The sequence below is a fragment of the Eumetopias jubatus genome, unplaced genomic scaffold (assembly GCF_037043125.1).
Source record: "Eumetopias jubatus isolate StellerSeaLion01/CBP00866 unplaced genomic scaffold, mEumJub1_p1.0 scaffold_5, whole genome shotgun sequence".
Taxonomy (NCBI): Eukaryota; Metazoa; Chordata; class Mammalia; order Carnivora; family Otariidae; genus Eumetopias; species Eumetopias jubatus.
The window spans coordinates 2,545,801-2,569,619 of NW_028274811.1; the positions used below are offsets into that span (position 1 = coordinate 2,545,801).

Sequence of the window (23,819 nt, forward strand, 5' to 3'; positions counted from 1 at the left end):
ATGAAACGGATTTCTTTTCAAGACTTTGCCACAGTGACATGTTCTTTAAATTATTTCTTAGGATTTCTTTTGCAGCCAACTAAAAGAATATTAATAGCTTTAACCTTGAAGTGACTGCCAAAAAACTGTATTTTTTCTACTTAAATTAACATGCTGTTCGGAACACAGCAAGTACAGTTCAATAATAAATGACTTCAAGGCAACAAAAGTAATTTTGAAACAAAATGAGAAATTGTGCAAAAAATTTTGGGAGACTGTTAGATGTAGTTTGGAAATAACTAGAATAAAGGAGTAAGAGAACTCATTTTTTTTTCTTTCTCTTTTTTAATGAAAACCATGCACAAAGTTTGACAACAGTTTAGGAAAAGGCAGATTCCAGAGACTGAGGTAGTTTGCAGGGTTTTTTTTTTTTTTAATCTATTATTTGGTCTACATATGCATATATTTTAAGATCAGTTCTGCTTGCTATTAAAATGTTAATATGTTAATGTTAATAAATTCTAATAAATATGCTGCTGGCTTATACAGTTGGTGTCTTTCTAATGAGAAATTCGGCACTCCTACACCCAGATTTTTCTCATGTTTACATATCACATATAGTGTATAATGCTGTATAAAGAGATAGAAAAACCCCACCTTTTATCTTACAAATGGTCAAAATTGTGATTTTGTAATCAAATTACAATTGTGATTTCCTTGTCTTGGGATATTTTAAAAAGTGACTGACAGGTATGAAAGTTTTCCACATATTTATCACATAGACAGAGCTTTTTATCCTTAGAATTTAATATCTGATAAAATTAAAATTGAAAAGTTTTCTCATGTTCATGACATTTGTTAAATCAATCTCATGTATGTATACTCTGCTGAGCTTTGGTTTAAGGCTTTCACACATGCAAATCTACTTTCAAGGAATCCTCTTCAATGTGGATTTTATAATGATTAGTAAGTGATGACCTCTGGCTGAATAGTTTCCCACATGCATTACATTCATAAGGTTTCTCTCCAGTATGAATTCTCTGATGGGCAATAAGTGATGAGCTTTGTCTAAAATTTTTCCCACATGTGTTACATTCAAAGGGTTTTTCTCCTGTATGAATCCTTTGATGCTGAATAAGAGCTGCACTTTGGCCGAAAGATATCCCACATTCCAGACATCGATATGGTTTCTCTCCTGTGTGAATTCTCTGATGATTACTAAGAGATGAGTTACACCTGAATGTTTTCCCACACTCGTTGCATTTATAGGGTCTTTCTCCAGTGTGCATCCTCTGATGTTGAATGAGAGCTGAACTCTGTCGGAAGGCTTTCCCACACACTTTACATTTACATGGTTTCTCTCCAGTATGAATTCTTTCATGAATGATAAGCGTTGAGTGAGAACTTAAGGCTTTGCCACATTCATTACAGTTATACAGTTTCTCACCAGTATGAATTATCCGGTGTCTATTAAGTCTTGAAATAGAAGTAAAACCTTTTCCACATTCGTTACATCGATAGGGCTTTTCTCCGGTGTGAATTCTTTCGTGCTGGATAAGAGACGCACTCTGACTGAAGGCTCTCCCACATTCACTGCACTTGAAAGGTTTCTCTCCCGTGTGAATCCTCTGATGATAACGAAGGGATGAGCTAGACTTAAAGGTGTTGCCACATTCATTACATAAATAGGACTTCTTTCGGAGATGAATTCTCTGACACCCAGGAAGGGATGTGCTGGATGCCTTCCTACCTGGGTTATATCTATGGGGATTTTCTCGAGCATGGATTTTTTGATGTATAAAAAGACCAGACCTTCTGCTGAAGGATTTACCACATTCTTTACATCTATAGGATTTCTCCACAGTGTGGATTCTTAGATGTTTACAAAGGGATGCACTATGACTGAAAGCTTTCCCACATTCTTTACAGATGTAGGGTTTCTCTCCAGTATGAGTTCTTTGATGCTGAATAAGAGCTGAACTTTGGCTGAAAGCTTTCAAACATTCTTTACATTTAAATAATTTCTCTCCAGTGTGGTTTTTCTGATGTTTACGAAGGGAAGAATTGTGAATGAAGGCTTTTTCACATATATTACATTTATACCGCTTCTCTGCTGTTTTGATTTTTGGTTGGTTAAGTAAGTTTGAATTCTGCTTGAAACTATTTCTTTGTATTTCATATTTTGAGGGTGTTTTTTCCCTAGCAACCCTCTGTTGCTTAACAAAGACTGAGTTCAGGCTGAAATTTTGGCCAAAGTCGGTATTTTTATGGCTTCTTTCTACAGTGAGGATTTTTGTATGGGTGATTGAAATTATTTGTAAACTTTCTTTTTTGTCCTTTTGTTTCTTTAATCTGTCTTCATATATGCAGGGTTTTTCTGATATGAAATTCCAGGGTTCATCCCTTTTGAGTCTTTTCCTTCTAAGCCCCTGAAATGATGAATCTTGGGTTTGAGTTGACTTTGTAGTTTTAGGACTGCTCTTACATCCTGGGGGAAAAAAAATCATTAATGATTCACATGATTGGCTGAGACTTAATGTGTAGAAAGAATAAATATTAATGATATTTAAATAACGGCTTGCTTTCTGGCTAATAGATACTAGCAAGAGGAATAAATAGGAAAGTAACATATAAAACAATAATGGATGAGGGCAGAAGGACTAGGGTGACTAAAAGAATAAAGGAAGCTAATTTAAGGAAGGGAAAAGTGTATGAGTGACCAGGAGAATGAATGGGGAGACAGGATTAGGAGGGTATGAATTAAGCACAGTCTGGTATCCAAAGCCTATGACAGACTTATACTTTATTTATACGACATTGTTCTCATTTATGTAATTATTTCTAAGGTTGAATGTCATTCCTCCTTTTTCTACACACCAAACTTCTCTGTAGCCTTCAGACTCAGTTCCAGTGTTAATTGCTCTGTGTACTCTTTCATGAATCCAGCTCCAACAATCCATTCCCCTTATTATACCACTTACTAAGGTATATTATAATGTAGGTACCTAAGGGGAAAAATTATGAGTATATTTAGAGACAATGAGAAAGCCTTCAAAAAAATTCAGCACCACTGATAGTAAAAACATTCAAGAAAATAGGAATTGAGGGATACTTCCTCAATATCCTAAAATACATATAGTTTAGTCCTAAAACCAGTATCCTATTTAATGAAGAAAGACTAGAGGCATATCCACTATGATCAAGAAGAAGGGGCGCCTGGCTGGCTCAGTAGGTAGAGCGTGTGACTCTTGATCTTGGGTTTTTGAGTTTGAGCACCACATTGGCGACAGAGATTACTTAAAAATAAAATCTTAAAAAAAAAAAGAACAAGACAGGATGCCCATTATTTTCATTTCTATTCAACATTCTACTAGATATCTTAATCAATTCAGTTACATAAGAAAAACCAATTAGATGCACAAGGATGAGTAAAGAGGAAATGAGGAAATAAAACTATCTCTATTTGCTAGTGTTATAATACCCTACCTACATAACTCCAGAAAATCAATGATAAAACTTGATCAGTGATGTAGCAGGATATGAAATTAACATGCTAAAGTCAATAACCTTCATTGACACTAGCAAAGAATTGGAGGAATGAATTTACAAGAAACAAAAAAAGTAATATGAGGAAAATTTTAAAACAGTCTTGAATGACATTAAAGTACACTTGGACAATGGAACAACCTCTCCTATTCTTGGATAGAACAACTCAATGTTATAAAAATATAAAGATATTTTAAAGAAAATATGTAAAGATATTTTAAGTCCTGTATAGAGGTCAGGATTTTTTAACCTCAGCTTACATTTGAGGACAGATAATACTTTGCTGTAGGGCTGCCCTGTGTATTACCACCTACCCTTTCCACCACTCGCACCCTTCCTCAAGCTGTGACAATCCAAAATGTTTCAAATATGCATAGATATATATATGCTTAAAGTTTTCATAATAAAATGAAAAATTAAATTTTCCATTTTCTGTCATTCCTTGCAATAAGAGTGAGTAGGTTAATCTTTTTTCCTCTTAAAGATCATATCTAATAAGAGACTTGCAATTTGAAAAGGTTTCTGCACATGAATTTAAACATATCAATATTACAAAGGAGAAGATCTTTAAAAACAACTTTCACTTTAAAAAAATACTTTCTAAGTAGAAATTAGAATACCTACAGAATTATAAAACTTATGTTTAAATAGTAAATACCAAAGTCTTCTGGGTAACTAAAGACAATGTTAGGTGGATAGTAAGCAAACTATCAAAATTACTTCCCCAAATGATAAGAAATAACTTCATAACTGTGAGACTTCTTTTTTTGTTTGTTTGTTTATTGAAATTTTTATTTAAATTCTAGTCAGTTAACATATAGTGTAATATTGGTTTCAGGAGTAGAATTTCATGATTCTTCACTTACATATAACACCCAGTGCTCATCATAACAAGTGCCCACCCATCACCCACTTAGACCATCCCCCACCCAGCTAACTGTGAGACTTCTATCCAAATCTTTATCTTCAACATTACTTGAGAAAGAAGAAGGAAAATGCCAAAAGTTGTAAAATAAATGTGAGTTAAGAGAGGAAAAAGTAGATATATCAAGGAAGATAGCAGAGTAGGAAGCTCCAGGATTCTGTTTCCCCACCTAGACAATTGAACTGGCAGAATCTGGCTGCTCCAATAATTTTGAAACTGTAGAATCTACTTGAAGGCTGGCAGCTTCTAGGGGAAAGCCTGGTTGATAAATTATAGGTAATTTCAGTCACTAGCAGCCACCCATGCCCCAGGCCCCAGCCCCATGGCAGGCAGCTGTACTGACATTCCTTAGGTGGCTTGCAGGAGCTAGTGTGACAAGAGCCTTGCTGTTCAATTGTGGATCTGGGTTCTGACTGAGGATTATTGCTTGGGGGCATGGACCTGCCATTGTTGCCCCACTGGCTGAAGCAGCTGCCAGGGGATTTAAGGGACAGATCCTGTCTTCCCTCTACCCTCTCACACTCACATTTTGCCTTTTTCCCACATTGGGGAACCACATATTTAAGTACAAGGACATTCAAAAGTAACCACATACATGGGAAATTTAGAAAGTCACCATACATGCCAAGGTTTCGAAAGATAAAGGCTTGGAAAAGACATGAGAAAACCTTTAGTTTATATCTCAGGCCGGTCCGTGGCACAAAGACACCTGACAACAACAAAAAAATCAGTTCTATATAAAAATATATGTATTCATATATACAACTACCATTTTTCCCTGTTATAAAGTGATTTTACTGAATTGACTTGGACATACTGTAGGTCAAATAATATTTTCCAAAGATAACAATTATGGACTTTAAAACACGACATAAAATTAGTAGCTTCAATAGTATTAGTCATATTCCCCATCAACAGCATGATAAAATTATTCAATTATGTAGAAATACAGAACTCTAGGACTAGCTGGAAACCTGGGAATTGCTTAGCATAATATTTTCATTCCATGAGAAAACTAGACTCAAAGATTAAGCGATTTACCCAAACTGAAATACCTAATAGTAATAAAGCTGGAAATCAAACCAATTTTTTCCTAAAACTAAAATTTGATAAATATTTCAACTGATTCTCTATCAGCTAAAAGTTGAGGCTGTTCTCTAATGCTCCTTGCTACTGTGACATGAAAGTGTTCAGACACTACAATAAGTCATAGTCAGGAGATTCAGGCCTGGAAGAGGCTTTATCAAGTAATTAAGCTAACCTTCTCCTTGTGAAAAGGAGGAAATATATGAGAAGGAAATCACTCTGGGGAAGGGGGAGAATCTAATTCCCAGACTTAGGACATTATAAAACTCAAATGTCTAGTTTGCAACAAAAAAATCACAAGGCACTTAAAAAAAAAGATATAACTCATTCAAAGTGACAAAATAAATAGACAAAAACATCTATGAGGAAGAGAAGATGGTGGGCATACTACACAAAAACATTTAAACAGCACTTTTCAAGATGCTCAGGACAGCTAAATAAAGATATGGGTAAAGGTCATGAAAATGATTTTAAAAATGAAAATATCAATAAGAGATAGAAAATACAGAAAGAAACCAAAATGAAATTCTGGAGTTGAAAACTGCGGTAACTGAAAATTTCACTAGAGAGATTAAAAAATCAAATTTCAGCAAGCAGAAGAATCAGTGTACTTGAAGACAGGCCACTAAAATTACTGAGTCTGAGGAAGAGCAACAACAAAAAATACTAAAGAAAGTGAACAGAGCCTAAGACCTGTGGGACACCAAGTGAACCAAAATAGCATTGTGGAAATCCTGAAAGGGAAAAGGAAAAGGGGCAGAGATTATTTGAAGACAATGGCTGAAAACTTCCCAAATTTGATGTGAGATATGAATCTACAAATTTATGAAGTGTAATGAACTCCAAAAAGGATAAAGTCAAAGAGACCAAGACTGAGACACATTATCACCAAACTGTCAAAACCCAAAGCCAAAATGAGAATATTGAAAGCAGCAAGAGAGAAACAAGACTCATAACATATAAGGGTCTTCAATAAGATTATCAGATGTCTCATCAGAGACTTTGGAGGCCAGAAAGTATCGAGCTGATATAGTCAAAGTCCTAAAAGAAAAAAAAACTCTAAAAAGAGAATTCTCTATTTGGTAAAGCATCCCTCAAAAATGATAAAGAAATTAAGACATTAAGACATTCCCATGCTGAGGGGGTTTATGACTATTAGACCTGCCTTGAAAGAATTACTAAAGAGAGTCCTTCAAGTTGAAATGAAAGGACACAAGGCAAAGTGATACAAAATAAAGATCTCTGGTAAGAGTAAATGCATGGTCAATATAAAAACCAGTATTATTGTAAGTTTGGCTTTTAACTCCACTTTTTATTTTCCACATGATTTAAAAGACAAATGCAAATAAGGCACACAATGTATAATGATGCAATTTATGACAACTGAAAAGGGATGAGGATGGAGGTATACAGAAGCAGAGATTTTGTACATTATTGTACTTAAGGTAGTATAAATTCAAATGAGAGTGTTATTAGTTTAAGATGTTAAACATAATCCCAATGGTAACCAAAAAGAAAATTCGGTTAAGCATCTGCCTTCGACTCAGGTCATGATCCCAGAGTCCTGGGATCGAGTCCCGCATCGGGCTCCCTGCTCTGTGGGGAGCCTGCTTCTCCCTCTCCTCCCCACTTGTGCTCTATCTCTCACTATCTCTGTCTCTCTCTCTCAAATAAATAAAATCTAAAAAAAAAAAATTAAAAAAGAAAGAAAATTCTTATTATATATATATATATAAAAGAAAATGGGAGGGGAATTAAAATGTTTCACTACAAAAAATGAACTAAACACAAAAGGTGATGGTAATGCAGGAAATCAGAGATAAAAAGATATAAGGTATATAGAAACACATAGCAAAATGGCAGAGTAAGTCCCTCATATCAGTAGTTACCTCAAATATAAAAACATTAGCCTAATTCTCAGTCAAAATACAGGTATGGGCAGAATAGGGGAAAACCCATAATCTAACTATATGCTGTCTATAAAAGACTCACTTCTTTTCTTTTTTTTCTTTTTATTGAAGTATAACTAACATACAGTGTATGTTAGTTTCAGGTATAGAATATAATGATTCAACAGTTCTGTACATCACTCAGTGCTCATAAAATAGGTATACCCCTGATCCTCTCTATTTCACCCCTCTCCCCACCCACCTCAACCACCAGTTTATTCTCTGTATTTGAGTCTGTTTTTCGTTTGAATAAGAGATTCACTTTAGATCCAAAGACACAAATAGGTTGAAAGTGAGAAGATGGAAAGATAACTTCACACAAATAGAAGTACCAAAAGAGAGTTGGAGTGGCTATACTAGTATCAGACAAAATAAACTTTAGAAAACAAGTTATAAGAGACAAAGAAGGATGATGTATATTCATAAAAGTTTCAATTCAGCAAGAAGACATTACAATTATAAACATTTACGTACCTAGTAACACATCCTCAAAACACATGAAGCAAAATTAACAAAACTGAAGGGAGAAATAGTTCTACAGTAATAGTTGGAGACTTCAGTATCCTACATTCAATAAGGAATAGAACAACCAGACAAAAAGAAGAAATAAAGGACTTGAGCAACACAATAAACCAACTAGATCTAACGGATACATACAGAACGTGCTATCCATCAAAAACAGAGACAAACCAATGAACAGACTTAACAGTAGAGAGCACACTGACGGTTACCAGGTGGGAGGTGGGTGGGGGGATGGGTGAAACAGTTGATGGGAATTAAAGAGTACACTTACCATGATGAGCACTGAGTAATGCACAGAACTGTTGAATCATTAAATTGTACAGCTGAAACTAATATAACACTATATGAACTATACAGGGAAGGAAGGAGGGAGGGAAGGAAGGAGGGAAGGAAGGAAGGAAGGAAAGAGATAAATGGGCGAAAGGACTTGAATAGACATTTCCCTGTAGGAGATATACCAGTGGCCAATAAGCACATGAAAAGACACTCAACATCACTAATCAGTAAGGAAATACAAATGAAACCCACCAGATACCACTTTAAACCCATTACTATGGCTGTGGGTAACAAAAACAAAAGAAACCAGAAAATAACAAATACTGACAAGGATGTGGAGACACTGGAACCCTTATCCACTGCTGGTGGGAATGTAAACTTATTGTTTACATGTGGCCACGATGGAAAATAATATAGCAGTTCCTCAAAAAGTTGAGTAGAGAATTACCAAGTGATCCAGCAATTCCACTCTGATGCACCCAAAAGAACCGAAAGCAAGGACTCAGAGATATTTGTATACCCATGTTCAGAGTAGCATTTTTCACAAGGACCAAAAGGTAGAAAATCATCCAAATTTCCAGGGACGGATGGATAAACAAAATGTGGTGCAACATATAATGGAATAATGGAATATTATTCAACCTGAAAACAGTGGAATTCTGACAGATCTACAACATGGATGAACCTTGAAGATATTATGCGGAGTGAAATAAGCCAGACCCAAAATGACAAGTGTTATACTGATTCTGTGAGGTTCCTAGAAGAGTCAAACACATCGAGACAGAGAAGAGAATAGTGATTACCAGGGGCCTGGGGGAGAGGTGGATGCGGAATTGGGTGTTTTGTGGGGACAGTTTCAGGAAGGGATTATGAAGAACTTCTGCACCCAGATGGCGGGGACGGTTGCACAACACTAGGAATGAACTTAACGCCACCAAACTGTACGCTTAAAAACAGTCAAAATGGTTAAATTTTACATGATTTGTATTTTACCATAATGAAAAGTGATTAGAGGACAATAAAAAGTTTTGTCAATGCTGTGGATAAACTGGAACCTCCATACATACTTAGCTGGTGGGAAGGGACAAGTGCAGCTGTTCCAACAAAGAGTGTGGCGGGACCTCAAAAGGGAAAGAGGGCTCTGTACCTTCTTCTCAAAGCATTTCTTTGAGAAAATTTGTATGTGTAAATCCTTCCTCTATGCTTTTGATATGAAAGGTATATAAACCTCATAAAGCCTCTGGGAACATTATAACCCAAGGATGTTTTTGTTTGTTAAGTAGGCTCTGCCCAGTGTGGAGCCCGATGTCCAGACCTAGGCTGAGATCAAGTCAGATGCTTAACTGTTTAACCAACTCATCTACCCAGGACCCCACCAAGGATGTTTTTTTTTAAGGTCCTAGGGGCCATCTCTTTGCTGCCATGAAGAAGGAAGCGCCGGGAGAGGTTTTATGAAGGTGAGGGAGATGACCTGATTTACCTTTTAATAGAGCGTTCTGGCAGCTACGGGAACAGAGGCTGGTGGCAGGAGGGAGGTGTAAGGCCAGCAGGAATATTGTTGGGGGCAGGGGACAAAGACAAGACTGACTAAACATACTAGAGACGCCTACTGAGTACCCGGGCTCTGCTTTCACCTCCTAAGAGATTCATTCTTTAAAACCACCAGCTGCTGGGTCACTGGGCTGCTAAGGGCAGCACCTTTGTGCCAGTTAGAAAAAGGCGCCTCACCCTCTGTGCGGGAGCAGCCCCCAGGTGACCCCTCAGCTGACCAACGTGGCACGGGTTCAGTCCCCCCGCCAGGCTTCTTGCAATGAGATGACAAAGGACGAGAAAATGACGGGAAAGAAAAACACATTTTTATTGGAGGCTAAGTGTTTACCCAGATCATCCCCGCATTTTTAAATTTTAGATTTCAGGAATATTTCCATATTTGGGCATAAAGCTAACTCATGATGTACAAGCTGGTTTAATCAGCTCATTACAACTTTTCCGGAAAAGCACCACCTTAATTGTGCTCATTTCTTAAGCAAGAGACTCAGAGGAGATGCACCCTCTTCATGCCATCTCCTTCCATCTCTCGCTTTAAACATACGTACCCGGGAATGACCGTTTGTTTTTCTTTGCTTTGTTTTTCCTATTTGTGAACAGTTTTGACATAAAAATAATTAAAACAAAACAAAACAAAAACGAAAGGACTTTCAGAGGCCACTAGAGGTGCCAGGAATCCACCCTGGGAGCACAGGCTTTTCCATCACTGGCTGTGTAAGGGACAGGTTTCGGTTCTGGTCTAGAGTTAACAACCTGAGGTACTTCCAGAACACCCTGGTCCTTCACCCGTGCTCACAGGGAAGCGAGCTGCCTTCGGGAGGGAAGCCGTTCTGAGGCCACGTTAGTCCAGGCAGATGGAGACTCGCCAGGGGTGCGGGACAGACAAGCACACGCCGCTGGCACTCCCGGGGCACCCCGTGTGATTGCCATCGCTGAGGAAGGAGAGGAGGTGCCTCCTGTCCAGAGACACACGCACATGCTGTCCTTCCTTCAGACACAACCCCCCCGCCCCCGCCCATGGGCCGCCCTCAGGGACGTCTCCCGGAACCCGAGGAGGAGGCTGGCGGAGGACCCCAGCCCCACTCCCCCGTGGCCCACAGCTCTGGACCCCAGTCACACTTCCTGCTCCCTTTAACCCACTCAAGACTCGCTTCACTTGGAGAGATGCATTCATGGATGAGAGGCTCCCGAGGCATGGGGAAAGGGGAAGATCCTTCCTTCTCTTCCTCTGATCTTTCATGCCAGACTCGGCCCCCAGCCACCAGCGGGACGGAAGCCCCTGCCGACCCTCGGCTGGTTCCCTGATGCCCGCCTGCTCTGGGCACTTTGTGGCGGCCTCTTCCAGCTTCCCAGATTTCGTGTCTTTCTCCCAAACCAGAGCTAAAGACAGACACACAGACAAGGGTGGTTCCCACAGCAGAAACCTCAACATCTGGTGAGAAGGCTCCCTTGGCCTGGGGGCTTGGGGAAGGAGACCGCCGGCCTGCAGCTCCTCTGCGGGCCCATGGGATGAAGGGTCATCACTGACGCATCAGGACCCGACAAGAGCTGGGACGAGCCTCCATGTCCACGCCAACAGGCCCCCCAAGGCCTACAGGCTGCTCTCACACCTGGGGCCATGATAGGCTACTTCCAAGTCCCCAGGTGCCCTGCCTGGCTCTCAGACAGACCAAATCCTGTGTCTGGGCTGCTCCGGTTCAGTGGGGTCTGGTCCCTGCTGCTCTCTCCTGGCTCCTGGCAGCACATGCTGGCTTCCCCTCTCTGGACTCACACGGCCCATTCCTGTGGCTGGACTCGGGCTCCACATCCTCGGATCCTGCTCTCCTCAGGGAAGCCTCTGCCCACACGGCCCCTCACACACTCTGCATGCTCTCACACACTCTGCATCTTTCCTATGGGGTCATTCCCCACCCCGTGTGTGCTCAGTGCACAATCACCTGTCTCCCCACTCGACTGTGACCTTCAGTCAGAAGCACCTGTGTCTTTCTGTCCAATGTCGCATCGCCAGTACCCAGCATGGAGCTCACGCACCATCCATCACAGGACAGGAAAACGGGGTGGGGGTTTGAACCCGGATCCTCCCCCTTTCATCAGCTCTCCGTCCCCAACTTCGCTGTCAGCCGCCTCTCCCGTTTCTCTCCTCTGATGACTTCTCAGGCTCAGCCAGAGTCTTCTTTCCTAACCCACCTCATAAATGGTGAGGTTTCCTGGCATTCTGTCCTCTGCTCTGTGTCCTCGCCTGGTCAGCTCGAGGCGTCAGATGCCACCACTGCACCGACGGCTCCCTGACCTCCCTTCCGAGTTCCCACAGACCTCATACAACCGTCCACCAGCATCTCTCCCCAAACATTCCACTCACATCTCCAGTGAGACCCATCCCACGGAGAACTCTGCCTTCACCCTTCACGAAGGGGCCTCTCTTCTTCCCTCCTGGACCCCACTGCCCGTGCCTTTGTCCAGACCCTGGAAACGTCTCACCTACCTTATTGCACGTGTCTCCGGGAAGGTCCCACATCGGGTTTTCCCTCACTTTAAATCTATCCCCACAATGCTCCCAAAGTGACCATGCGTATTCAACTCAAATTACACAAGGACTTCATGAATCTATTCTCCACGAAGTGCTAAGATTACATGTAACTAAAGCCCTCTTTCACCCCGCCCCTTCGCGATGCCATTCCCAGTGGAGGTCCTGGCACCAGGTCAGGTGTGTCCCCTGGCCTTTCCACCTGCACTTCCACACACATCAGACACACACACAGCCACGTCCGTTCCCTTCAGCAGCAACAGTGACACATCAGCACGATGCCCCCCCCCGCCCACCCCAGCTGCCCTCGTTTCTGACGGTGGCGCTCAGTGCCGGAGAGGGGACTCGCCCAGCTTCTCCCGCCACGCCTTTATCGGAGGACCTTTCCATTGTTTCACAGTTAAGTCAACTTTCCTAAAATACCAAGAACTCCAGTATCTGCTGAAACTCCTTTATTTCCATGGGACGGTCCCATGTCCGGGTCTTGTCAAAGCCCGTTGTACCGCGGCCCGGCTAGCTTTCTGGCACCGTTTCCCTCCTTGGCTCCTTCTCTCACATACCCTGAGCCTCCGTCAGAATGATTCCCTGCCATTCCTTAAGTACGCTGTTTGCTGACCGAATCCCTGATGTGCAGCCCTCCTCTGAAAACAGGAACGAGTAAGAGCTCCTGAGAGATTCATTGGGAAGTGACTACCAGAGACTAAGAGGAAGCTTGCCTCTGGGGCCCGAGCGTCCCCTCTCCACCACTTCTCGAGGACAGAGGCCCAGGGGAAACTTTCCCGAACCACATCTCCAAGCCGCACCGTCCACTTACCACCCAGACTTCTGCCCGAGCCCATTCCCGGCCCCTCGGTCCCACCCACTCACCTAGAGAGGGGCCTCCAGGACTTTCTTTCTCTACCCTCCAGGGATCTTCTCCTTGCTGCAACAGGGAGATCACTTTTGGTTTGGAAAACAGGAGTCCTGCTCAGAGACAAAAAGAAAAGACTTGGTTTTGTTTTGACTCAAAGAAGCATCACGGATCTGAGTGGAAAACTCAGGGGACGGCACAATGAGCTTCGGTGGGGTGCTCGAGCCGTGCCCCCGCGATGTGAGGGCCTTTGTGAGGGGAAAAGCAAGGGACCTGTAGGGCGTGGCTACGCAATTGGTTGTTGTAGGTTACAGAAATATGATAAACATGCAGCTTTGATTACTAGAGTATCCATGGCTTTCTACAGGAGAGGGAATACGTTAATGTAAAGACTAAATATTTGTAAAGGGGTACCCATCCGGAGAGACTGTGTACCAAGTGCCCTGTTTAACATGAGAAAGCGCTCTCTGACTCCCTTTCAAAGGTGGATTATACAACTTCGTCAGGCAGGAAGGGAGAATTGGGAAAGGCTGGTGGCAGGTTAATGAAGACGGCTGAGGGATGCTCTCTGCTGTGAGCTGAGCAAAGTCAGCAGGAAAATGTTGCCTGAACTATGAGGGAATTTCTAACATGCAAGTATGTTAACTGTCCCATGCATGGGACAAATCCATGCCTATAGGGGGAAAGAAGTTTTAAACACTTATTTATTTACAATGTGTACAATCCTAAGGCAAAATTCAGCTAAAAGTTCCTGATGACCCACGGCTTTTATGCAGGGAAGCAGGTGCTGACTTATGCTAATGTCTGACTTTTTCATCCACAGGGAAAATTCCCTTACCCAGTGAGACCAGGTTGCTGTAGTTCTCCAGCATCACTTCCTGGTACACGTTTCTCTGAGAAGGACCCAGCTCCCTCCACTCATCCCTCGTGAAAAGCACAGCCACGTCCTGGAAGGTCACCGACACCTGTAACGACAAGCCATCCCAGCTCACCCAGGACCTCCCACCACACAGAACGAAGGTAGCAGGGGGAGTACATGGGCTGCCGTGAAAGGCTTCTGACGTCATTCTGGTTTCTGAAGATTTCAGGTCATTTGTTTAATGAACCATTGGCCAGTGACAAATACATACTGAGCAGCGTGAAGTATTCACCAGGCCCTGTTTTAACTATTATAAGGAGATGTGGGGAGGAAGTAAGACCATTGGAGTGTTAACTAGAATAATCTTGCTGATGGTGATTTGATAATACATATTAAAAGCTTTAAAAGATGTTTATTCTTTAACTCACCAATTATATTTCTATTATAATGAACAGTACACAAAAATGCACACAGAGCATTTATCATGGTTTTAGTAATAGCAAAAAATTAGAAACAAGCTAAGTCATCACGGATGATGAAGGGTAGGGTCACTAATGGAAGGTATTATCTGAGTGCTCACTGACGCTGGAGGACAGAAATAATGGAAACTGAAATCTCTCTCTTCTACTGAATGCTTTACACAGGCCAAGTACAATCCTTAGAACTTTCTATTAATCTTTAATATAATCTTTATTTAAAAATCACGACAACTCTAAAAGAAAATATCATCAGTGTCCTCATTTTACATGAGAGAAAACAGCCATGGAGAGGATAAATTTGCCTAAAGTCCCATAGCTAGGCAGTGGTAGAACTGGGATTCCAATCCAGGTACATGACCAAGGCTCCGTTCTTAACCATTCTGCAAAAATGCCTCTCACAACCTACCACATACAGCTATTAAATAAATGAGATAACCCATACAGTATAATTAATACCATGTCTGGGTCATATCAAAGCTTCAGATGTTGGCTATTATCATATTCAATATAAAATACTATGCAACCAACACAACTGATGGCTAGGTCAATGTTTGTTAAAAAGACACCCAAGATAATGTTAAATACAAAAAGCAGGTTATACATCAGTGTGTAGTTTGTACTCAATTCTGATAAAAAATTACATATATATGTATATGGCTAAGGGATACACGACAAATGATTGACAGTGATTATCTCCAGATGGTGGGGTTAAGGGTGATTCTACTTTCTTTTGAATATATGAAAAAAAATATACAGTTGACCCTTGCACAAGGAGGGGGTTAGGGGCACTGACCTCGCACACAGTCGAAAATCCACATACAACTTTTGACTCCCCAAAAACATAACTACTAATAGCCTACTGTTGACTGGAAGCCTTCCCAATAATATAAACAGTCGATTAACACATATTTTGCACGTTATATGTATTATATACTATATTCTTACACTAAAGTAAGCTAGAGAAAAGAAAATGTTATTAAGAAAATCATAAGGGGGCACCTTGGTGGCTCAGTCGGTTAAGCGTCTGACTCTTGATTTCCGCTCTGATCATGATCTCAGGGTCATGAGATCAAGCCCCACATCATGCCCTGCACTCAGCACAGAATCTCCTGGAGATTCATTTTCATTCTCTCTCTGTCCCGCCTTATCTACTTGCACTGTCTCTCAAAAAATAAACCAAAAAAAAAAAACAAAAAAAACAAAACTGTAAGAGAAATACATTTATAGTACTGTACTGTATTGATTGAAAAAAATCCACGTGTAAGGGGACCTACCCAGTTCAAACCTGTGTTGCTCAAGGGTCAACTCTACACACAAATACACACACATACATATATACATCTATGCATATATATGTACATATTTTATACTCTAAAATTTGTACCATGATTATACAATATCTTTATGGTAAGAAAACTAAATTATTTACATATTGGGGAGGAATATAAGAAATAATTTTTGCTCTCAAAGAATTTACAATCCAGCTGGCAGAGAAGATAAACACACAAAATAATTGGATCAATGAAAGAAAAATGTGTAGCTGGACAGGGCCATACACCATCTCCCGGCTCAATCCTCACTTCAGAGATGAGGATGAGACTGTCCAGAGCAGTCAAGACCCTGGGTCACATACTTTATCAGTGGCAGAGGCAGTACAATAATTAAAGTTTTCTGTTAACCCAGCACTTGGTTATTCTCTCTCTGGTCTTAAACGCTTGTCACTGAGCTTTACACACAAGCCCATACAGTACAGACATATGGGAGCAGGTGAGGTTAGGGAGAATGCCACACGCATTATCTCCTCTGCAGGGATGGAGAAGATTCTGGGCACGAGAGCAGTCTGGCTCTGTGGGAATGGAAGAGGAAAGCTTTAGAAAAAAGCAGCCCAGATATGCACTGGCTGACCCCAGCCCGAAGATCAACCACCACGGTGTTTCATGGGCCCAAAGACAACATCACAGCAGAGAAGAGCTCTGGGAACATGGGGGCTGGGGCTGCCCCGGGTTCTGAAAGAGGCACCAGGGGAATGGCTGCGCAGTGACGAGCCTGGACCCAGAAGCCAGACACACTGGGGTTGGAATTCAGGTTACTGGACATCTCTGAGCCTCAGTTTGCTTATGTGTAACACGGGGATGATCACTGCTGCGCTGGCGTGAGAGAGAGAACAAAGGCCAAGCCCTCAGGCCGACCCCCAGCAGCATTAACTGTTACTGTCAGATGAAGACGAGCAATGAAAGGACAAGTCCTAGCAGCACGGTACAGCCGTTCCCATCTGTCGGCATGAGTGGTATTATTACTACAGTAACGTCATCTGACTCCCACAACCACCCCATGTTGGGCATCTGCTAGTGCCCAGCCCTGAGCTAAACACTTTCCATGCGCTAACTCACCTGACCCTTTCACCTACCCCATGAGGTTAGCATGCCTGTTATTCCCATTGTCCAGGTGAGGAAACGGGTGTAGAGAGATGGAGCCATTCGTCCAAGGCCCACACACAACCGAGGAGATGGGTTCAAGCCCGGCAGTCTGGCTTCAAGCCCCGCTTCTTACCCACTGGATACCCTGCCTCTCCACTCCTGATATCCCACAAAACCCTCCCTGCTCCTTCCTGGGGAGTCTTCTCTCTGCCCTTGCAGTCCAGAGATCTCTCCAACTGTGTCCCCTCCAACATGGCTACTCCTTGTTCATGCACTGGCTCACCTGGACCATTTCCAACAACAGAAGGATGAAAATGGCAGGTCAAGAACAGTTTTCAAGGGAGTACAGAAACAAGGCACATGATCCACAAAGTAAAGAGGGAGAAAAACCTAACAATGGTGGCTTGGAGAAGTCTAGGGAAGGTATCCTAAGGAAAAGCCAAGGGTAGGGAGGGAGACCAGGGCGAGCCAAGGAAGCAGGGACAGAAAGGAACTGCCAAGTGTGCATGTTTCTTTGTTCTGTCCCCATGTGGCATCTTACCACAAGTTAGTAATCATACACTGAACTGAGATTCATGAATAAAAAGAAGCGTCTGTCAGAAAAAGAAAAGAGAAACACTAGACATGGATTGGCAGGGAGGAGGCAAACATTGCCTACAGAATCCACCCTCCACCTGGGTGGATCAACTCTTCAAGGAGAAAAGGGCTAGGGCTCCAAATCCTGGAGAAAATTGTATTGAGTAGAGAACTTCAGTTTAAGGGTGGGTAAGTAAGCGAGTAAGTAAATCAACCAACCAACCAATCGATCGATCTATCTCTGTCTATCTGTAAGACCTGAGATGGCAATGAACTCACTTGAGACCTTGCTTCCCTGGGTCCAATAGCCATATCTTCTTTCTGGGCTCTTCTGCGAGGATGGGTGGAGTCTCCAGAAGGCAGATCTGAAAGAGGAAGAAGGGAGCCAGGAGGGAGAAGCCCCTTGTGCTTTCCACCCCTGAGAATCACCAGCTCTGAAATCCTTACACCGCCTGAGAATGAGGCCACGAGCCCTGGGAGAGGGAAGTCAGAAGGAGCTGGGGCTAGACAGGCCCAGAGACAAGGGCCAGCCCCCAAGGGTCCGGGACCCCACTCTTCGCCGTGCGGCTCAGAGAAAAAGGACAGACTCCAGCTGCAGTAGTAGCAGCAATAACTCACTGAACCTCCCCCCGGGCCAGGCACCGCCCACATCGTTCGGTCCCGCCGCCCAGCTGCCATTGTCCACGCCAGTGTTACAGATCGGGAAACTGAGCGCAGAGCCGGAGCCACTTGGCCCGGTGCACCGGGATCCGTACCGCGCGCCTTCAGAGCCCCTGCTCTAACCTCACTGCCCGCAGGGGACAACTTTTCTCCACCCCAAGCTGCCCGCCCCCCCCCCCCGAAACCTCCTCCCTCCTGTCAAGGAATCTCCTTCCAGGTTTCTAGAGAAAAGTGCTTCGGAAAGGGATGACAGCAGCTTTCCTATGGCGGCCAGAGGGCTGCCGTCTAGAGAAGCAGGCACAGAAGCCGAAAACCTGGGGTCCAGTCCAGGTTCTGCCGTGCGGGGGAAGCCGGCAACTCACTTCTGGCAGAAAACACATCTCTGCGCCTGCAGCCCGGGAGGGCAGCGGCGCCGGGGAGGGGCGGAAACAGTTCCTCACGTTCACTGACAGCCGGTAGCACATCCACACGCCCGCAGGGCCCGGCAGGTAGCGCGCTGGGCACGGGTCCGGAGGGAGCAGGAGGGTGACCGGGGCCTGGGCCAGTGGGGACAAGTGCCCGACCTGCCGCGGTCAGGGGCGCGTCCGCGGGATGGCCGGTGCGGGGCAGGCGGGCACATCGGGGGTGCCGGCCCTCGGCCCCCCGCCCGCGCCCACAAAGGCCCCGCTCGCGCCTCTCGGGCCTGTGCCCCGCGCCCCGGCGCCGCATCCTCCCGAGGCCCCGGTCCTCCCTCCGTCCCGCATTCCGCCGACCCTCCGCCGCTCACCTCGCCCAGGCCCCGGGGTTCCAGGGGCTGCGCCTTCCCGGCCGTGCTCCGCAGGCGGAGGCTCCGGCACTGCCCCGGTGGACTGCCTTCTGGGGTCGGGACCCCTCCCCGGGCGATGCCTGGGCTGAACTAAGGCCCGGAGCCGCTGGCTGCAAAAGCCGGCTGTCTGTCTAGAGAGGCGGGGCGGGGGGGCGAGTTAGGGACGGCCGCTAATGCTCCTGGGGAATGTAGTCCACGCGAGGGCCTAAGCATTCTGGGAAGTGTAGTTCTCCGCTCTCGGCGGCGAGGCGGGGCCGGGCGAGCCTGTCGCGTGCCCAGCTCCCGCTTCCGGGCTCGTGGTCACACCCCTTCGGCTGCGAGGACTATGGCTTCTGACTCCCGGTGAAGGAAACGGAGGTTTGCCGAGGGCTTGTAGGTGTGCATCTGCATAAATGGTAGTAAGGCAAGTAGACAACCGCCGAGAGCAAACCTATTTTCCCTTTTATTCAGCCGGAGTGTTTCGAGCACCTTCTTGTGGCAAGCGTTGCCATAAGTGGTTGGAAATCAGTCCGTGAACAAAACAAAGATCATTGCTTTCGAGAACTTTTTGGGGGAGTTGGTAGGGAGCAGACAGTAAGCCATAAACATAATTCTATAACATTTTAGAAGATAAGCGTTGTAGGGAAAAACGAAAGGAAAGCAGGGTGGTGGGATCTGGGCGAGTTCCGAAGTGTGAGTGGGGTCCCCCTGGCAGCCCTCGCTGAGCAGCGGTGGGAGGGAAGGGACCTTCCAGGTGCGGAAGAAGCCAGTGGTTATCTTTTCTTCTTCCTACTGGGAACATGTCCCATTGAGAAGGTTTTATAAATAGAAAAAAAAGTAAAAGAAAAATGCAATGCACCCGATGCCACCGCACAGAAGTGGTTAACGTTTTGGTGAACATCTTTCAACAGCCCTTTGAACTCCCTATTAATCTGTCCACCGCTGCCAGCCTCCTTTTAACGAAATGGAATCTTGCGGATAGCAGTTGTAACTTAGTTTGGTTTTTTTCCCCACTTAAGTCATGATCCTGGAGTCCCGGAATCGAGTCCCGCATCGGGCTCCCTGCTCAGCAAGGAGTCTGCTTCTCCCTCTGACCCTCATGCTCTCTCTATATCTCATTCTCTCTCTCAAATACATAAATAAAATCTTTAAAAAAAAAAAAGAATGTACCTTGAGCATTTGAATTTGCCTCAATAATGTTTTGAATGACTTCAGTGCATCCTATTATGGCTACTTAAATTTTTTAGTTGAATATATTTAACTAAATTAAGCTTATTTAATGCCTATTGTTATATTTTTTCCAGTTTTTTTGCTCCATTAATATTCTCATACCTATATCTTTGAAGATTATTTTCTTTAGTTTAAATTTCTTGAATTGAATGACTGGATCAAGGACTGGTGACATTCTGATCCCATTGCCTAGTTGCCTTCCTGGAAGCTTTTACAATTTTTATTTCCATAAGCAGTTGGCGATGATATGTGCTGTGCCTAACACCCATGCCTACTCTGGGGAGGAGGGGTTGTTTTGTTTTTAGTGCTTTAAAAAAAAACTTTTATTTATTCAAGAGGGCAAACTTTTTATATCTAATTTTGAGTACTTGTGAAATTAAATATGATCTCATATTTATTGAGCCATTTAGATATTTTCTAATATAAATAGCGTGTATATGTACTTTATTGAAATGTTCAAAATTTTGGTCATTTTTCAATACTGCATATGCATAATTTTTGTAAAGAGTAAAGTGCTTTGTTGTTTACCTGATTGTGAAAATAAAATTATAAGAAATTTACACATAGTATGTGGAATGAAGAAAGAGTAATAAACACTGATTACATCTATTCATATATGCTATTGTATGTGCTTACACACAATTGTGTGTATGAAACAAAAACAGAGTCATATTTTTCATACTTTTCAAAATGTGAAATATACAGAAAGGCAATTAGAATGTATAATAATCCAATAATAACACACAAAGAGAAAACCCCTGAAAACATCCACTCAAGTTGAGAAGTAGACCCCTTTTCATATTAATAGTAGAATCTAGGTGATAGTAAATGGGTGTTGACTGTAAAATTCTTTCAGTTTTACTTTGTATTTGAAATTTTTCATAATGTTGGGAAAAACTCTATATCATCAGATCAGGGGTTTTGAGCCAAAACACATGACCACCATTCCTCCTAGGTCATCCCTCTTACAACTAAAAAACCCTGGGCATCAATAAACAAGCATGGGAAGACTCCAAAATGTGAAAAGAAGAAGGCAAACTGTGAGACCTTGAGGGCGGAGGAGGAACATGGTAGTAAATTCCCCTTTTTCTCCTCACCTCCCATATCTTTCAGCTAATGTGTTCCAGAAGCTTCCATGCCAGAACCTCCAACAGACACAGAACAAAAAAGCTCTAAGCCTGTTCCCCTTAGTAAAACCAGGAAAAGGGTGGCCAAACAGAAGAACTTTGTTGGTAAGACCCACCTTCCTTCAACCAAACACCAGTGGAGAAACCACCCTCTCGCCCCCATCTGAACCGTGGAAGCCAGAGGAAGTTGCATGTTTTTCTCAAGTGGAACGAAAGGAACTATCAGCAGTGAATTCTCTATCCAGTGAACATATTTAGGAATAAAAGGGAAATTAAGACACTTTCAAAAGATAACTAAGAGTATTGTCAGCAAGCCTATCCTTAAGGAAAAACTAAAGGAAATAACTCTGAACAAAGTAAATGATAACAACAAAGGCTTGAAACTGTTGAAAGAAAAGAACATTAGAATGGGAAAAATAGGGATATTATAAAATAGACTATCCTACTTCCAAGTGTCTTACATCAGACGTGATGGTTGAAGCAAAAAGAATACCATTTGATATTCTCCATCTATACAGTGGGAATACTTAAGACAATTATATTTTAAAAGTGGGGAGGCAAAAGGTCCTAAATGGAAGTAGGATTTCTGCACTTGGCTGACTGCTAATTGATTTATGTATACTGTTGTATCTAGAGCAACCACCGAAAAAACTATACAAAGTGATATACTCTAAAACACTACATAGATCAGGATGGAATTCTGAAAATGTTAGAGTAACCCATGAGAAGACCAGAAAAGAGACACAGAAGAATGAGAAGCAGGAAACAAACTAAAAATCCTTTGTGTCACATTAATCAAAGGTCTCACAATAGGCTAGATACTGAGTGTATCTCAAGGTTTGTTGTTTTTGTTTTTCATTTTCATATCCAAGGAATAATAATTTTTAAGAAAACATGCTGCTGTAATAAGCCAGTCACAAAAAAACAAATAGTGTATGACTCTATGGAAAGTAAAATGGTGGTTGCCAGGAATAGAGTTTTAGTTTTGCAAGATGAAGAGTTCTGGAGATGGATGGTGGTGACAGTTGCACAACACTATGAATGAATTTAAGACCACTGAACTGTATGCTTAAAAATAGTTAAGATGGTAAATTTTATGTTACTTGTATTTTACCACAATAAAAATTTTTTGAAAAAACATCATGCTGCTGTAAACATTCTGTACACACTGGTATACCCCTTCATGAGTTTTTTGAGGATTTGCAGATGCCTGTAAATACATGAAGACTTCCCCAGGAGTGCATAGAATTGGTTTTTTGGTTTTTTTTATACTGAAGTGTAGTTGACATTTAAATAAGGAAGTGATCATTGTGATAAATGTAGTCTGACTTCTTTCACTTAACATAATATCATCTAAGTCCATCCATGTTGCCACACATTGTTTATGGCTGAGAAATATTCTATTGTATACATATACCACATCTTTATCCATTCATCTATTGTTGGACACAAAAGTTGTTTCCATTTCTTCACTATTATAAATAATATTGAAATGAACATGGGGGTGCATATAACTTTTTGATTTAGAGGGTTCTTTTTCCCTTTGAGTGGAATTGCTGGATTACCTGGTATTTATACTTTTAACTTTTTGAGGAACCTCTGTACTGTTTTCCAGAGTGGTTGCACCAATTTACACTCCCACCAACAGAGCACAGGGTTCCCTTTTCTCCAAATCCTCACCAACACTTTTATTTCTTGTCTTTTTGATAATAGCCATTCTGACAGGTTCGAGGTGGTATCTCATTGTGGTTTTGATTTGTATTTCCCTGATAACTAGTGATGTTGAACATCTTTTCATGTATTGTTGAATTCAGTTCTAATAATTTGTTGAGGATTTTTGCATCTGTGTTCATCAGGGATATTGGCCTGTGATTTCCCTTTTTGTGTGTGTTGTCTTTGGTTTTGACATCAGGCTAATGCTGGCCTCATAAAGTGAATTTGGAAGCATTCCTCCCTCTTCAGTTTTTTTGGAATAGCTTGCGAATGATAGATTTTAACTCTTTAAATGTTTCAGAGAATAAATGTCCTATACTTTTGTTTGTTTGAAGTTTTTTTTTATTATTGATTCAATTTTATTAGTAATTGGTCTGTTCAGATAGATCTATTTCTTCTTGATTCCATGTTGGAAGATTTTCTGTTTCTAGAAATTTATCCATTCTAGGTTGGCACATTTGTTGGCATATAATTTTTTATAGTACTCTCTTATAATCCTTTGTATTTCTGTTGTTGTGTTGGTTGCAACTTCTCTTCCATTTCTGATTTTATTTATTTGAGTCCTCTCTTTTTCTTTCATGATTCTGGCTAAAGATTTATCAGTTTTGTTTATCTTTTCAAAGAATCAGCTCTTGGTTTCATTGGTCATTCCTATTGTTTTTTCTTTAGCCTCTATTTCATTTATTTGTGCTCTGGTCTGTACCAGTTTCTCAGTCTTTCCTTGCTTTTCATGACCTTTACACGTCTGAAGAGTATTTTTTACAATGAC

At 42.3% G+C, this 23,819-nt stretch overlaps 1 protein-coding gene across 2 annotated transcripts; it reads right to left on the bottom strand.

Annotated features, from left to right (window-relative positions):
• Window positions 1–323: 323 nt before the first annotated feature.
• LOC114200476 (zinc finger protein 354B) lies at window positions 324–19,132 on the bottom strand. 2 transcript variants are annotated; one of them, XM_028092600.1, is made up of 5 exons: window positions 18,963–19,132; window positions 17,816–17,901; window positions 14,044–14,170; window positions 13,223–13,318; window positions 324–2,467 (listed from the first exon to the last, which is right to left on the bottom strand). In XM_028092600.1, the coding sequence occupies exons 2-5, from the start codon at window positions 17,846–17,848 to the stop codon at window positions 888–890; spliced, it is 1,836 nt and encodes a 611-aa protein (XP_027948401.1). In that variant the 5' UTR covers window positions 17,849–17,901; window positions 18,963–19,132; the 3' UTR covers window positions 324–887. The 2 variants fall into 2 exon arrangements, with proteins under 2 accessions (XP_027948401.1, XP_027948405.2); XM_028092604.2 differs by lacking the exon at window positions 18,963–19,132 and adding an exon at window positions 18,559–18,956.
• Between the last annotated feature and the right edge of the window lie 4,687 nt (window positions 19,133–23,819).